General features: G+C 42.5%; 1 protein-coding gene across 1 annotated transcript in view; it reads left to right on the top strand.

The window, feature by feature from the left end:
- The window catches only part of LOC126176830 (exportin-5), a 189,116-nt gene that overhangs the window by 76,236 nt on the left and 97,894 nt on the right, over window positions 1-14,986 (top strand). Inside the window, exon 7 of the mRNA XM_049924013.1 lies at window positions 8,457-8,708. Coding sequence (XP_049779970.1) covers window positions 8,457-8,708 — 252 coding nt within the window. The remainder of the gene's footprint in view (window positions 1-8,456; window positions 8,709-14,986) is intronic.

Here is a 14,986-nt window from a genome sequence, read left to right as displayed (position 1 = left end):
CCCAGACTCTGCAGCAGTACTCCAAAAGAGGACAGACAAGCATATTGTAGGCAGTCTCTTTAGTAGATCTGTTACATTTTCTAAGTTTTCTGACAGTAAAACTCAGTCTTTAGTTTGTTCTTTCCAATTTAAGTTGTCCGTAATTGTAATTCATAGGATGAAGTAGTGAAGGCAGCAGAGGATCAAGTACGTAAAAAGACGAGGGCTAGTAGAAATCCTTGGGTAACAGAAGAAATATTGAATTTAATTGACGAAAGGAGAAAATATAAAAACGCAGTAAATGAAGCAGGCAAAAGGGAATACAAATGTCTCAAAAATGAGATTGACAGGAAGTGCAAAATGGCTAAGCAGGGATGGCTAGAGGACAAATGTAAGGATGTAGAGGCTTATCTCACTAGGGGTAAGATTGATACTGCCTACAGGAAAATTAAAGAGACCTGTGGAGAAAAGAGAGCCACTTGTATGAATATCAAGAGCTCAGATGGAAACCCAGTTCTAAGCAAAGAAGGGAAAGCAGAAAGCTGGAAGGAGTATATAGAGGGTCTATACAAGGGCGATGTACTTGAGGACAATATCATGGAAATGCAAGAGGATGTAGATGAAGAAGAAATGGGAGATATAATACTGCGTGAAGAGTTTGACAGAGCACTGAAAAAAAGGCCCCGGGAGTAGTCAACATTCCATTGGAACTACTGACCATCTTGGGAGAGGCAGTCCTGACAAAAATCTACCATCTGGTGAGCAAGATGTATGAGACAGGTGAAATACCCTGAGACTTCAAGAAGAATATAATAATTCCAATCCCAAAGAAAGCAGGTGTTGACAGATGTGAAGATTACCGAACTATCAGTTTAATAAGTGACAGCTGCTAAATACTAGCGCGAATTCTTTACAGGCGAATGGAAAAACTGGTAGTAGTAGCCGACCTTGGCGAAGATCAATTTGGATTCCGTAGAAATATTGGAACACGTGAGGCAACACTGACCTTGCGACTTATCTTAGAAGCTAGATTAAGGAAAGGCAAACCTACATTTCTAGAATTTGTAGACTTAGAGAAAGTTTTTGACAATGTTGACTGCAATACTCTCTTTCAAATCCTAAAGGTGACAGGGGTAAAATACAGGGAGCGAAAGGCTATTTACAATTTGTACAGAAACCAGATGGCAGTTATAAGAGTCGAGGGACATGAAAGGGAAACAGTGGTTGGGAAGGGAGTGAGACAGGATTGTAGCCTCTCCATGATGTTATTCAATCTTTATATTGAGCAAGCAGTAAAGGAAAGAAAAGAAAAATTCGGAGTAGGTATTAAAGTCCCTGGAGAAGAAATAAAAACTTTGAGGTTCACCGATGACATTGTAATTCTGTCAGAGACAGCAAAGGACTTGGAAGAGCAGTTGAACAGAATGGATGGTGTCTTGAAGGGAGGATATAAGATGAACATCAACAAAAGCAAAACGAGGATAATGGAATGTAGTCGAATTAAGTCGGGTGATGTTGAGGGTATTAGATTAGGAAATGAGACACTTAAAGTAGTAAAGGAGTTTTGCTATTTGGGGAGCAAAATAACTAATGATGGTCGAAGTAGAGAGGATATAAAATGTAGACTGGCAATGGCAAGGAAAGCGTTTCTGAAGAAGAGAAATTTGTTAATATTGAGTACAGATTTAAGTGTCAGGAAGTCGTTTCTGAAAGTATTTGTATGGAGTGCAGCCATGTATGGAAGTGAAACATGGACAATAAATAGTTTAGACAAGAAGAGAATAGAAGCTTTCAAAATGTGGTGCTACAGAAGAATGCTGAAGATTAAATGGGTAGATCACATAACTAATGAGGAGGTATTGAATAGAATTGGGGAGAAGAGAAGTTTGTGGCACAACTTGACAAGAAGAAGGGACCGGTTGGTAGAACATGTTCTGAGGCATCAAGGGATCAGAAATTTAGCATTGGAGGCCAGCGTGGAGGGTAAAAATCATAGAGGGAGACAAAGAGATGAATACACTAAGCAGATTCAGAAGGATGTAGGTTGCAGTAAGTACTGGGAGATGAAGAAGCTTGCACAGGATAGAGTAGCATGGAGAGCTGCATCAAACCAGTCTCAGGACTGAAGACAACAACAACAACAGGTATTTAGTTGAATTTACAGCCTTTAGATAAGATTAATTTATCGAGTAACGGTAGTTCAAAGGATTCTTTTTAGCACCCATGTGGGTGACCTCACACTTTTCATTATTCAGGGTCAATTGCTAATTTTTGCATCATTCAGATATCTTTTCTAAATAGTTTTGCAATTTGTTTTGATCTTCTGATTAGTGTGCTAGACGATAAACGAGAGCATCATCTGCAAATAATCTAAGATGCCTGCTCAGATTGTCTCCTAAATCATTTATATAGGTAAGGGCAGCAGAGCGGAATGCCAGAAATCACTTGTGTTTTACTGAGTGACTTTCCATCAGTTACTACAATCTGTGACCCCTCTAACAGGAAATCACATATCCAGTCACATAACTGATACAATATTCCATAAGCACGCAATTTCACTATAAGTCGCTTGTGTGGTACACTGCCAGAAGCCTTCTGAAAATCTAGAAATACAAAATAAATTGGAAATCCCTTGTCGGTAGCAGTCAACACTTCATGTGAGTAAAGAGGTAGTTGTGTTTTTCCAAGAATGATTTTTTCTAAATCCGAGTTGACTGTTTGTTAATAGTCCATTGTCTTAGAGGGATTTAATAATGTTTGAACTCAATGTATGTTCCAAAATCCTGCTGCATATTGATATTAATGATATGGGCCTGTAATTTGGTGGATTACTCCTACTACCTTTCTTGAACGTTGGTGTGACCTGTGCAACTTTCCAGTCTTTGGGTACAGATCTTTTGTTGAGCGAGCAGTTGTACATGATTGTTAAGTGTGGAGCTATTGCTTAAACATACTCTGAAAGGAACCTAATTGGTATACCTCTGGACCAGAAGACTTGCTTTTATTAAGTGATTTAAGTTGCTTCACTACTCCGAAGATATTTGCTTCTAAGTTACTCAAGTTGGCAGCTGTTCTTGGTTTGAATTCTGGAATATTTACTTTGTCTTCTTCGGTGAAGGATATTCGAAAGGCTGTGTTTAGTACCTCTGCTTTGGCAGCACTGTCGTCGATAGTATTTCCATTGCTTCGACTTGCATCATGCGTACCTGCAGTTGCTAATGGATGCAATTTACATTCCCTGTAGTGTCAGTTACCTTGATGACATTTGGATCACGGGCCCTACTCGCAAGGAGCTCTTATGAAATCTTCAGTCAGTTTCCAATGCTTCCTGGAGAATGGCCTTCATTGCAAGCTAGAGGATTGCAATTTTTTCTCCCCAGAAGTCAATTTTTTGGGTCATGTGCTTAGTTAATGTGGTCTGGTCCCCAAGGATGACTATATCAAGGCCAGTGTGAACTTACCAGTGCCCAAGAACCTGAAGTAGCTCGTCTCTTTTTGGTAAGATTTTGTATTATACTTATTTGGTTCCTGAGGCCACACCCATGTGCCAACTTTGCCACAAGGGTGTTAAGTTTCTTTAGTCTGTGGATTGCCAGTGGATTTTTCAGTCTTTCAAGCAGCGTTTATACTCTACTTCCTGTTGGGTGTCCTTTACAACTTGGCCTGTGATGCATCCCAGTATGGTCTTGGCGCCATCCTGTTCCATCAGGACCGAGCAGCCCATCACTTTTTTTTTTTTTTTTTTTTTTTTTTTTTTTTTTTTTTTTTTTTTAAAGAAAAAAGAAACCTTCCCATGTCACAGTGTGATTATTCCCTGGTGGAAAAGATGGCTTGGGTATTATTTTTGGAGTTAAAAAGATCTGCCTCTTCCTGTATGAGACAGGGTTCCTCCAAATTAAGAAACCATTGGTTCCAAGCTGTTGGATAGGACTGCCTACCAGTTGTAGCAGTGGGTCCTCTTTCTCAGTAACTGCTGTTGACATTCGTTACTGCCCAGCATGCCAATGCTGATGCACTATCACAGCTGCTGGTAATGCATGAAGTGGGGTTTGATTGGCAGGAGTATCACTTGGTCACGTTGGATGAGGCCTTTCAGCAAACTGTGTTGGACTTTCTGTTGATGACAAGTGATGTCATGACTGTCACGACTGCTGACCCACTTTTTTGGCGTAGGTAGTCCAGTTGGATTAGCTGGAGTACATCTCTTTGGGTGTGACCAGACATGGCATACATTTGTTCTCCTGTGTGATTGGCTCATTGTTGTCCAGGGGGTTTTCATGCTTGCTAAGCAAGAGTGTTGTGTGGTTGTTCCTTTGGCATTTTCTCCTCACATACTTCCATTGCTCCATGCTTCACATTGGGGTAGGACTTGTTTGAAGGCATTGGGATTTACTGGCCAGCAATCAGTCTTGACATTGAACATTTAATGCATTCTTGCAGGGCTTGTGCACATAACCAGTCTGCAGCACTGTGCCAGTTCTCTCCTTGGGAGGTCCCGGAGCACCCTTGGGACAGGATGCATTATGGTTTCGCCAGCCTCTTTTTGGGCATTATGTCGTTGTTGGTGGTTAATGCATTGTCCAATTTCCTGTGTGTAGCCAAGCTGTCATTGACATTGTCAGCTGCCATGGTTCGTGCATTGTCAGTTATTTTTGTCATGTAAGGCTCCCACAGGACACTGATATCTGTGGTATCTGTCAACAGTCGGCAATTTGTGCTACGGGAGTTTGAGGACATTTGTGTATGCAATGGTATCTAACATCTGACTATCGCTCAGTTTCACCTGGCTTATAACTTCAAGATGGAATGCTTTCTGCACCCCAAGTTGCACGTCACGAATCACTGTGGACTAGGGCTGTTGATATTTTTAAAAATATTGGGAATTCGATATATCAATATGTGAAAAAGTGTCATTATTGGCCCTGATATATAGACAAAAGGTATTGATATATTACAGGCAAAAATATTAACATATCAGCCTATAAAAGTATCAGCTGTACATTGTAAATATTCTGCCGGTTTTAGAGTTGTGTATTTAAGTACTGATTTATTGAGTGTGGCTATTGTTGCCTGAGACAGAAGTTGTGTGTGTGTGTGTGTGTGTGTGTGTGTGTGTGTGTGTGTGTGTGTGTGTTGATCGTCTATTTTTGACGCAGGCCATATGGGGGCCAAAAGCTTTATTTGTGACAGTCTTTTCATTGTGTCTATCTGCGAGTCAGCATCTTCACTATATGTTGAGTAGCAACTTTCCGTTTCATAACAATGTTACATTCCATTCTGGATTTTCCATTGTTTAAGCACTGATTCATTGTTAGATATTCTGTACATCAACAAGGTAGCAGCCTGACTATCTACCTTAGAGCAAGAATTGAAAGAAAAACACCTAATTTGAAAATTTGTCAGTTAATACTCGGGCTTTGTGCAGATGAAAAGCTTGTATTACAATATGTTTTTGCTCGACTATTGCACTGTTAATTAACAAAGGTGTTCATGATGCAATGTCTTGCAATATTTGATTGCAGTTAATCTCTCATATCTTATTTTCTTAATTTGCCATTGGCTACGTTCTAAATAAACTTTTTTCATGCTGATGTAGGAAAATTGCATGGTGAAGCTAAACATTGCAGCTTCTGTTGGTAGCACTGATTACGTCATATTTCCCCTCACTTGACTCCACCCACAGCAAAGACCTGTCTGGGCACTTAAGTTTTTGTTCATTTCCAGTAGCTGTTTCTGAAGAAGTAGCACACTACTTGTGTTAAAAATTGCTTTCTAACACAACTGGTGTGCTATTTCTTCACATTGGAAATATTTGTTATTCCATTTACACTGCCGCTCCCCCTCCCCCCACCCGCAGTGCAATCAGCCTTCTTCTTTTGTCCACCTATACTTTCTGCACACAGTCAAAGAGAAAGACTGGACATGATGACAGCTCAAAATGTAGTTAGACTCCTTCACACTTTGAAAGTAAAATTATTTTCTATTACAATTTCAAATATTTATGAAAATTGCGAAAAAATATATAAAATAAAAATATTAACACTTGATATTGTCATTTTGATATCGATATATTGATGTAATTTGATACTTCATCAACAGCTCTACTGTGGACCACTGAGTTTACCTCCCAGGGTGGCCGTTTGGGCTTAGTCTGTTGGCCAGTATTAGGTGTGGCTGCTGGGTGTCATGGTGGGCCACAAGCTCGGCAGTTGTTTGTGGTGGATATTGGTAGAGAGCAGCTGACCTGCCTTTCAAATTAGCTACGCCAGTGCACTGTTGGGACACCATCGCCACGGTCTACTGGATGCCAGTTCGGGTCACGATGGAATTCTGGCTGAAGGTTCCCACTTGCAGCAGCATGCTTCTACATTGCCGCCCCCTCCTCGTGCTCCACTGTGCCCCCATCACATGCAGCAGCAGCCCCAATGAAACCTGCATTTGTGCCTGCTGATGTGGAGCCCATGAATTTTGATCCACCCTCCTCCTCAGCCTCCCCTCCCCCTCCCCCTCCCTGATGGAAGTTACTTTGCTTCCAATGCTGCCCCCTTTTGCCGCAGCCTCTGTGTTGTTCCACCCTACCAGCAGTGCCATTGATGTCAGCTGGCCTCCTTTGGTGGTTGGTCCGCTGTTGGGTTCTGCAGGGACCCCTCTGGTTTTGCGCTGGAGATCACAGCCCAAGCTGGTCATTTTTGTCCGTACATGGGCTTTTCAGGGGGGAGGGATTTAGTATCCTCACCAGCAGACATTATGTGCTGAGTTCTTCCTTTGTTCACCTCTACATGTGTTTGGACTCTCTGTTTCCCATAGATGGACTCACATGGTTAGCTCATTTCCCTCTCATAGGGTTCTGTTGCCCGGCTATTATTGAGCCACTGTTGGCCCTTGAAGTACCCGTGATTATCATGTAGTGTGTGGCATTATTGCATCCTGTGCAGATACTAAAGAGAGAATGCGAGTTCCACTAGATGTAGGTTGCAGTAGATGTGCATAGATGAAAAGACCTGCATAGGGTAGGTTAATGTGGACGGCTGTATCAAATCAGTCTTTGGACTAGGACAGAACTACAGCACATGGATATATGTAGTTTCAGTCGCACAGTCGTTACTGTATGCTGATGTATGCTTTAAGAGAGAGTGTACATTTATATTTAACATATATGTGTTAGCGCCGCCTCAACTGACATCTCTGCCCAAACTCTTTGCCTTTACAAATGTGTGCTTGTGTCTGTATATGTGCGGATGGATATGTATGTGTGTGCAAATGTATACCTGTCCTTTTTTCCCCCTAAGGTAAGTCTTTCCGCTCCCGGGATTGGAATGACTCCTTACCCTCTCCCTTAAAACCCACATCCTTTCGTCTTTCCCTCTCCTTCCTTCTTTCCTGACGAAGCAACCATTGGTTGCGAAAGCTCGAATTTTGTGTGTGTGTTTGTGTTTGTTTGTGTGTCTATCAACATGCCAACACTTTCGTTTGGTAAGTTACATCATCTTTGTTCTTAGATATATTTTTCCCACGTGGAATGTTTCCCTCTATTATATTAATATGTGGCATTGTATTGATTTGTTAATGTTCCTTTGAAGTAGGCTGGATAGTCCATAATGAGTGTCATTCTGACTTTGGTTAGAATTGCTGGTGATAATTATATTGAAAGATAAGTGTTAAACGGAGCATCAGACCAATAAGAAGTGTGCATTATTGTAATTTAACAATAATGGAAATTTCTGGATGGAGAAATACATGAAATAAGGAAAAGGCAACCCCTCAATTTTAGCGGACCAATGCATGGAGCACATAAACACAATAAATGAAACTGCATTCATACTAACTTTTTGAGCTTTTGTTCTTTTTCTAGCAAAAAATACACACATTAAGACACACACAATCAGACAGATATCCAAATGAACGCTCCTGTGGAAATGGTGTGACTGATTATTGAAGATTGATTACTGAAAACTGTTGCTTGAGCTGATGGTGGCAGGGAAGACACAAAGAGCATGTAAAAGGAAAGGTATCTTTACATCTCTTTTTGCTCCACCTTCTTTACTGCTTTCGTCTTGTTGTGTAGCCTCGGAATTGTATACCAAAGCCTTGTCTCTGCCCCATTACCCCCACTTTACTGCATCCTTTCCTAACCCCTCCCCACCTCCATTAGCTCAGGCAACTGTTTTCAGTAATCACTCATCAGTAATGAGTCTCATCATTTCCATGGGAGTGTCCATTTGGGTGTCTGTGTGGTTGTGTGTTAATGTGTGTACTTTTGCTACAGAAAGAGCAAGAGCTCGAAAGCTAGTGTAAATGCAGTGCCCTGTTATGTGTTTCTGTGCTCTGTCCACTATAGGCGAATGGTTGCTTTTCCCTTATTTTATTGTAATTTGATACATAGTGTTATACAGTGTTAACAGGATCTTTTCGTATGTTCATTGTTTATAGAAACTGTACTCTTGTATGACTTCTAATGTATGTATAATATTCTACAGGTTCTAACGGGACTGGGCACTCAATTGTGTGTGCTGTGGGGAAAAGAGGATGGTGCAAATGGACGGCCACCAAACTTTTCTTTATATCTGGATGCCATCCTTACTTTCACCCAGCACCCTAGTCTCACTCTAGCACACTATGCGAATAGTCTGTGGATGTCTTTCTTTAAACACGAGCTCATCTCAAAGGATCCAGTTTTCCTCACATTTGTCCCAAAATGGGTACAGTCAACTGGCCCCAAAATTATAAAGGTAAAAAGGTTTTTATGAGTCTACTTGAATACTAGGAAATACTTTGGACTATTATGTCGAGTTTGTCTATTTGTGACCTGACCATTGCAGTTATTAGTTAAAGTAATGTCTCTGCCATAATGCCCTTTAATAAATGAGACTATAGACGCTGCAGGTTACAATTATGTAATTTAAATTATTTTAGTCACATTACTTCCCATTATCATTCTTTTCTATGTCAGATGATTATTTGGAAAATAAAATAGAATTTTCTTTCTACTTGGAGTTTATATCGTGTAGAGTCCTTACTTTATTCGTTACATGCATACAACATGGTAGCTGATCAGAGTGAACAGTCATATGGTAGTTGCTTACAGTTCATAGTGCTGAAAAGCTAAATGATTATCACATATAGTCATATACTTTTCTGGTTCAATAAATAAATCATAGGACAGCAACCAACGGCATAGAGCTAATGTGAGATAACTTGGTCCATGCACAGAAGTGCATTATTGTTCTCAGTGCTAGGCGAGTCCAACCTTCTGTACAAGAGATGGCTACCTTAGTTTGGCGTCATCTGCTGAGCTGTAAGCTTTGTCTGCTATGAACAAAACATTCTCTCCCTGCCTCGACTACACTACAAGAACAGAGGTGTGAGCATGCAGGCTGCACTGCAACATTTCTCAGATGATTGTAAAGAAACTATTTGGCGGAAAAACTTGTTTCTCTGACACCTTGTAGCCTCATCCATTAGCTTCACAATGAACTGCCTATCTTTTCATTAATAACCATAGTTAATATATTAAGTAAGGTACTGCATGAAATGTGAATACTTTGCAATGAAAAATAGGGTTTGCTATGATTTTGCATTTGCTGGATAATAGGTCATACATTGCTGCAAAAAAATAGTTTTTTAACCTTAAGATGAGATCTGTATCGATCCTCAATCTGAAAGAGATTGATTGTACATCAAGCACTCACGTCCAGTGATGCATGCAAATGATGGAGTGAAAGTGAAATATTCATAACACCCTTCATATCTCAGAAATGGTTCCAGATATCGAAACAAGTTTTTGGCAAATGATACCATGAAGAGTGGAGAGTATTTTACCATATAGCTAACATGCAGAACTTTTTGATGTAATGTGATGTATGAGTAATCACAGATTTTTTCAGTGAAATAGTGTAATTATTTTAAGTGAACTGAGAATTAGTATAGAACTGTAATAACGTAAGTGAAGGAATCGTACGTTTATTTTTGTGTGCCGAGCATGGGCTTTTGCTAAGCTATTGACCTTATTTGCCTTCATTTATTTCTTTAATAATATACTATTTCAGAATTCAGTCGCAACTGCATTAGCATGTTAGTGAGGTGAATTTGTGTAAACCCCACTGTGTTTTGTAAAAGAAGCTAACTTTAACATGGCAACAAGATAAAGAAAAAAATATTTGCAAGTCGGGCAAAAATAAATTAATCCTTCTGTTGCAATTTCATTGTAATCCTGTAACCTATTGTTTTTAATAGTGAACTGACTGACTGAATCATTGACCATTCTGGTGTAACCTGTTAATATAATCATTTGCAGACTTGTTAGCTGTATCTTCTCTCCAGATTTTCAGCTGTGCTACTGAGTAAATGTAGTCATCTTACACAGTATATTGGTGGTTTCTGTGTATCAACCATATTGTGTGTCTCAAGTGCAGATCTCAGTAGCTCACTGTTTCGAGTGCTTCCACAAAATAACTAATATGGCTGGAGCCCTGATAGCAAGCTACAGATACCTGTGTTTAATGCAGTTGAAGAAGATAGCTACTGGAGCTTTTAACATACAGTTTGAAATGATAACACTAACTCTTCTGAAAATTTGAAAATCTCTATATTGTGAGAAAAAGCACGAAAGAACACATTGTATCTTATTTAGAATAACAATGGAAATTCATGTGTGGAGCAATATGTAGGAGAAAGGTAACCACTCACCTGTAGCAGACCAATGTGTGGAGCACAATAACTCATATCAGAAAACAGCAGTCACACTAGGTTTAGAGCACTAGCTTTTTTTTCCAGCAATAGAACACACATTCACACACAAAAAGTGTGTGCTGTGCCTGGTGTTGTGTTGGCAGAAGAGCCAACACCGTGTTACTAGAGGAGGCCGAAATGCACGCGTTTTAGCTCACGCAGGCTGGCGTGCGGAGGGAAAAACTATACTGACGTGAGGTCTGGAACATGACAAGGAATTAGAATTCAGAAAGCGGACGTAATTAGTTTGATACTTAACTTTAATCCATTAATGATGAACGTCACTCTTGACGGTACATGATTCACAATATTATTTTTTCCGAATAGTAACTGAATATGATACCTTGCTAGGTCGTAGCAAATGACATAGCTGAAGGCTATGCTAAACTGTCGTCTCGGCAAATGAGAGTGTATGTGGACAGTGAACCATCGATAGCAAAGTTGGCTGTACAACTGGGCGAGTGCTAGGGAGTCTCTCTAGACTAGACCTGCCATGTGGCAGCGCTCGGTCTGCAATCACTGATAGTGGCGACACGCGGGTCCGACATATACTAAAGGACCGCGGCTGATTTAAAGGCTACCACCTAGCAAGTGTGGTGTCTGGTGGTGACACCACATTCTTCCCCCGCAAATCACCGTACAGTTGTGGTAAAAGGCCTCCGCCCGCTGTGGGGAGGACCCCATGTTGACCTATGCGATGAGGTGGGGAGCCTAACAACAGGCGAGGCTGTGCCACCCACACCCTGCCATTCGGACCACGGGGAGCTAGGGAACGCCTGAAAACCTACTCCAGGGTGCCCGCCAACATGCGGTGTATGCGCCCATAGAGAGACAGGAGGGGCCGAAGGGTCGACCTCCATCGGGCCGGGGCACCTGACAGGCGAAGACGACCTATAGTCCGGAGCGGGCAAGAGTTCCACGTTGGAGGACAACTGGTCACGGGAAGCGATCGGCGGCGCGTGAGCCAGGGAGGCGCCCGACGGCTGCAGCGATGCATCCACTGTGGGCGTTGCCGGCGGGAGGACAGGCGGCGCCAACGACGCGTCGCCATGGGGCAAAATGGAAGGCAGCATTGGTAACATCTGGGGCTGAGGCGAGCCAGTAGATGGGTCCCCGGTGCGCTGACCAGATGGCACCGTCGCTGAAAGCAGATGGCGAGCGGCAGATCCCGTGCGACGACAGCGTCACAGCTGTTTGAGAAGCTGGTGCACCTCACCAGAGGCCCCCAAAACCAGATACATAGCGCGTCCGAGGCAGCGAAAAATGCACCCTTTGAGCCAACGCCGTGAACCTCGATAGTGGCGGTAGTAGACAGTGTCGTCTGGGGCAAAAGCAGGTGTCTGGTGCTGCACAGGAACCTGATGCGGCGGATGTGGCAAAGACATCAAGGTTCGATGATGGCGACCGTGGAGCAACTCAGCTGGTGAGCGACCATCTCGGGGCTGAGAGCGATACGAGGACATAAAGAGCAATAACGCATTCTCCCGAGAATGCGACTCTTTCTGCTTCAACATCTGTGACTTGAAAGTCCTCACCAATCGTTCAGCGGCACCCTTTGACTGTGGCGAAAATGGTGCGGACGTCAGATATTGAATACCATTGACCTTGCAGAATGACTGAAATTCTGCGGACACAAATTGTGGGCCATTGTTGGAAACAATTGTCTGTGGAAGACCTTCAATGCAAAAGATAGCAGATAACACTTGGATGGCGGCAGATGTCTTGGAAGACATCCGGACAACAAAAGGAAAATTACTGAATGAATCTATCACAACCAACCATCAAGCATTCCAGAATGGACCAGCAAAATCGATGTGTAAGCGTTGCCAAGGGAAAGTGGCTTTTGGCCATGCAAAGAATTTCCGCAGTGGTGCTGATTGGTGTTTGGCACACACCATGCAAGAAGAGCACATAGTCGTAATCGCGGCATCGATTCCGAACCAAGTACAGTGCTGACAAGCAAGTTGTTTTGTTCTCACTATACCCCAATGTCCTTGGTGGAGAGGCTTTAAGACAGAGGACTGTAACGAACGTGGGACCACGACCCTGGACTGATCATTATTAGAACGCAACAGCAAAACACCACGTCGAACAAAAAGTCTCTCCTTGTGAGCAAAAAATTGGCGAACCAACGGGTCCCCGATCTATGACATTGACAAGGGCCATTGCGTAGCAACAAAACGCAGAACGGTAGCAAGGACAGGGTCGGCAGTTGTGGCTGTAGCTACACTACGAAAATCAATCGGAAACGATTCGGCCATGTCATCGGTTTCCGAATCAATGAACATGCAAGCAACTTCGGAGGAATCGAATGCCCTATCCTCAGCAACAGGCAAACGGGACAACGCATCGGCGTTTCCGTGCTTAGCAGTGGACCGATACAAGATATCGTAGCAGTACTGTGAGAAGAAAATAGACCAGCGAATGAATTTATGCGCTGTACGCGGAGGTGCAGGCTTGTTCGGATGAAAAAGCGATGTCGGGAAAAAAAAAAGGTTGACGACCATACAAGAAGTCACGAAACTTTGTACCACCAAATACGAGAGCCAATGCTTCTTTCTCGATCTGTGAATAATTTTTTTGCACAGACGAGAGCAGTTTGGACGCAAAGGCAATAGGACGATTTTCCGAGCCATCTTTGTGCGCAAACACAGCACCGATCCCGAAATCTGATGCATCCACCATCAACAAAAGGGGTTTCGGGGATCGAATGGCGTAAGGCAAGTATTGGAAAGCATCGCCGATTTCAACCGGCAAAAGGCACGTTCGCATTCTGTCGTCCAGATGAACAGAACACCTTTACAGCATAAGCGATGAAGCGGAGCTGAAATGGAAGAGGCATGCGGCACATATCTGTGATAATAGTTGATTTTTCCCAGCACACTCTGTAGCTGCTTCAAATTCTGCGGCAAAGGCAAGTCTTGTATGGCACGGAGGTGCGTGGGCCTGGGATGTATGCCTTGGGCATTGAGTACATGTCCCAGGTATGGCAAGTCACTAGAAAAAAACTCTCATTTGTCCTTCCGTAAGCGAAGACCATTTTGTCGCAAGACCTGAAATAATGTTCTGAGATCGGCTAAATGTTCTTCTTCCGTCTGTCCGGAGATCACAATATCGTCCAGATAGTTTGCTGCAGTAGGGACCGACGCACAAACAGTTTGTAGATATTGCTGAAACAATGCAGGGGCGGATGCACACCCGAATGGAAGGCGTTTGAATTGATACAAACCAAGATGCGTGTTAACCACCAAAATGTGCTGGGATTCATCGTCCTCGGTATTTGCAAGTACGCATCTGCTAGGTCCAACTTTGAAAAATATTTTCCCGGGCACAGTTTGTCAAAAAGATCTTCCGGGCGGGGTAAAGGAAAAGTTGCAATCACTAGTTGTGGATTCACTGTTGCCTTGAAGTCCACACAAAGTCTCAATTTTCCAGAAGGTTTTGTCAAAATTACTAAGGGTGATGCCCAGAGAGAAGCCTGCACACGTTCAATTACACCTTGTGATTCCAAATCATGTATTGTTTTTGCGACCTCATCATGCAATGCGTGGGGAACATTGCGTGCCCTGAAAAATTTCAGTTGCGCGTTTACTTTCAGTTCCAAATGTGCTTTATAGTTCTTAGCGCAACCAAGGTCTGGTGCAAAAATGTGTGCAAATTCTTCACATAGACGAGAAACACTGTCTGAAGGCACAGTCTGGTTGACTGATAGGACTTGATGTACTATAGACAAGTTAAACAACTGAAATAAATCAAAACCAAACAAGTTCAGTGCAGAATAAGAACGAAGGACGTAAAATGACACAAGTTTTGTTTGTCCTTTGTATGTTGCAAGAAGGCTGCACTGTCCTAACACAGGTATCTCTTGACCTGAATAGCTAGTTAACTTAACATTTGCGGCACGGAACGGAGGTGTGCCCAGCTGTTTGTAAGTGTCTTGATTGATCAGTTAAACTGCAGCTCCGGTATCGAGCTGAAATGGTATCACTTTGCCGTTAATGTCCAAGTCTACAAAAAGTTTATTGTCCTGCTGATGACAAGAGCGACTGTCTCGTGCAATGTGAACTGACACTGGTACAAAATGACTTGATGGGAGTTCCGGCGATGTCGACGCACACTATTTGTGGAACGAACACCATCACTGTTAGAGAGAGTGGCACTGGGCGGAGTGGAATGAACTACATGAATTTCCATGGGCGAAGCTTTGCGAGTCTGAGTATCCTTGGTTCGATTCTGATTCCGGCGCAAAGCAAAGATCCTGGAATGGTTTTGAGTTTCC

The sequence above is a fragment of the Schistocerca cancellata genome, chromosome 3 (assembly GCF_023864275.1).
Source record: "Schistocerca cancellata isolate TAMUIC-IGC-003103 chromosome 3, iqSchCanc2.1, whole genome shotgun sequence".
In the NCBI taxonomy this organism is placed as follows: Eukaryota; Metazoa; Arthropoda; class Insecta; order Orthoptera; family Acrididae; genus Schistocerca; species Schistocerca cancellata.
Note: the sequence above shows the minus strand (reverse complement) of the source record. Positions and strands in the feature narration are given on the sequence as shown.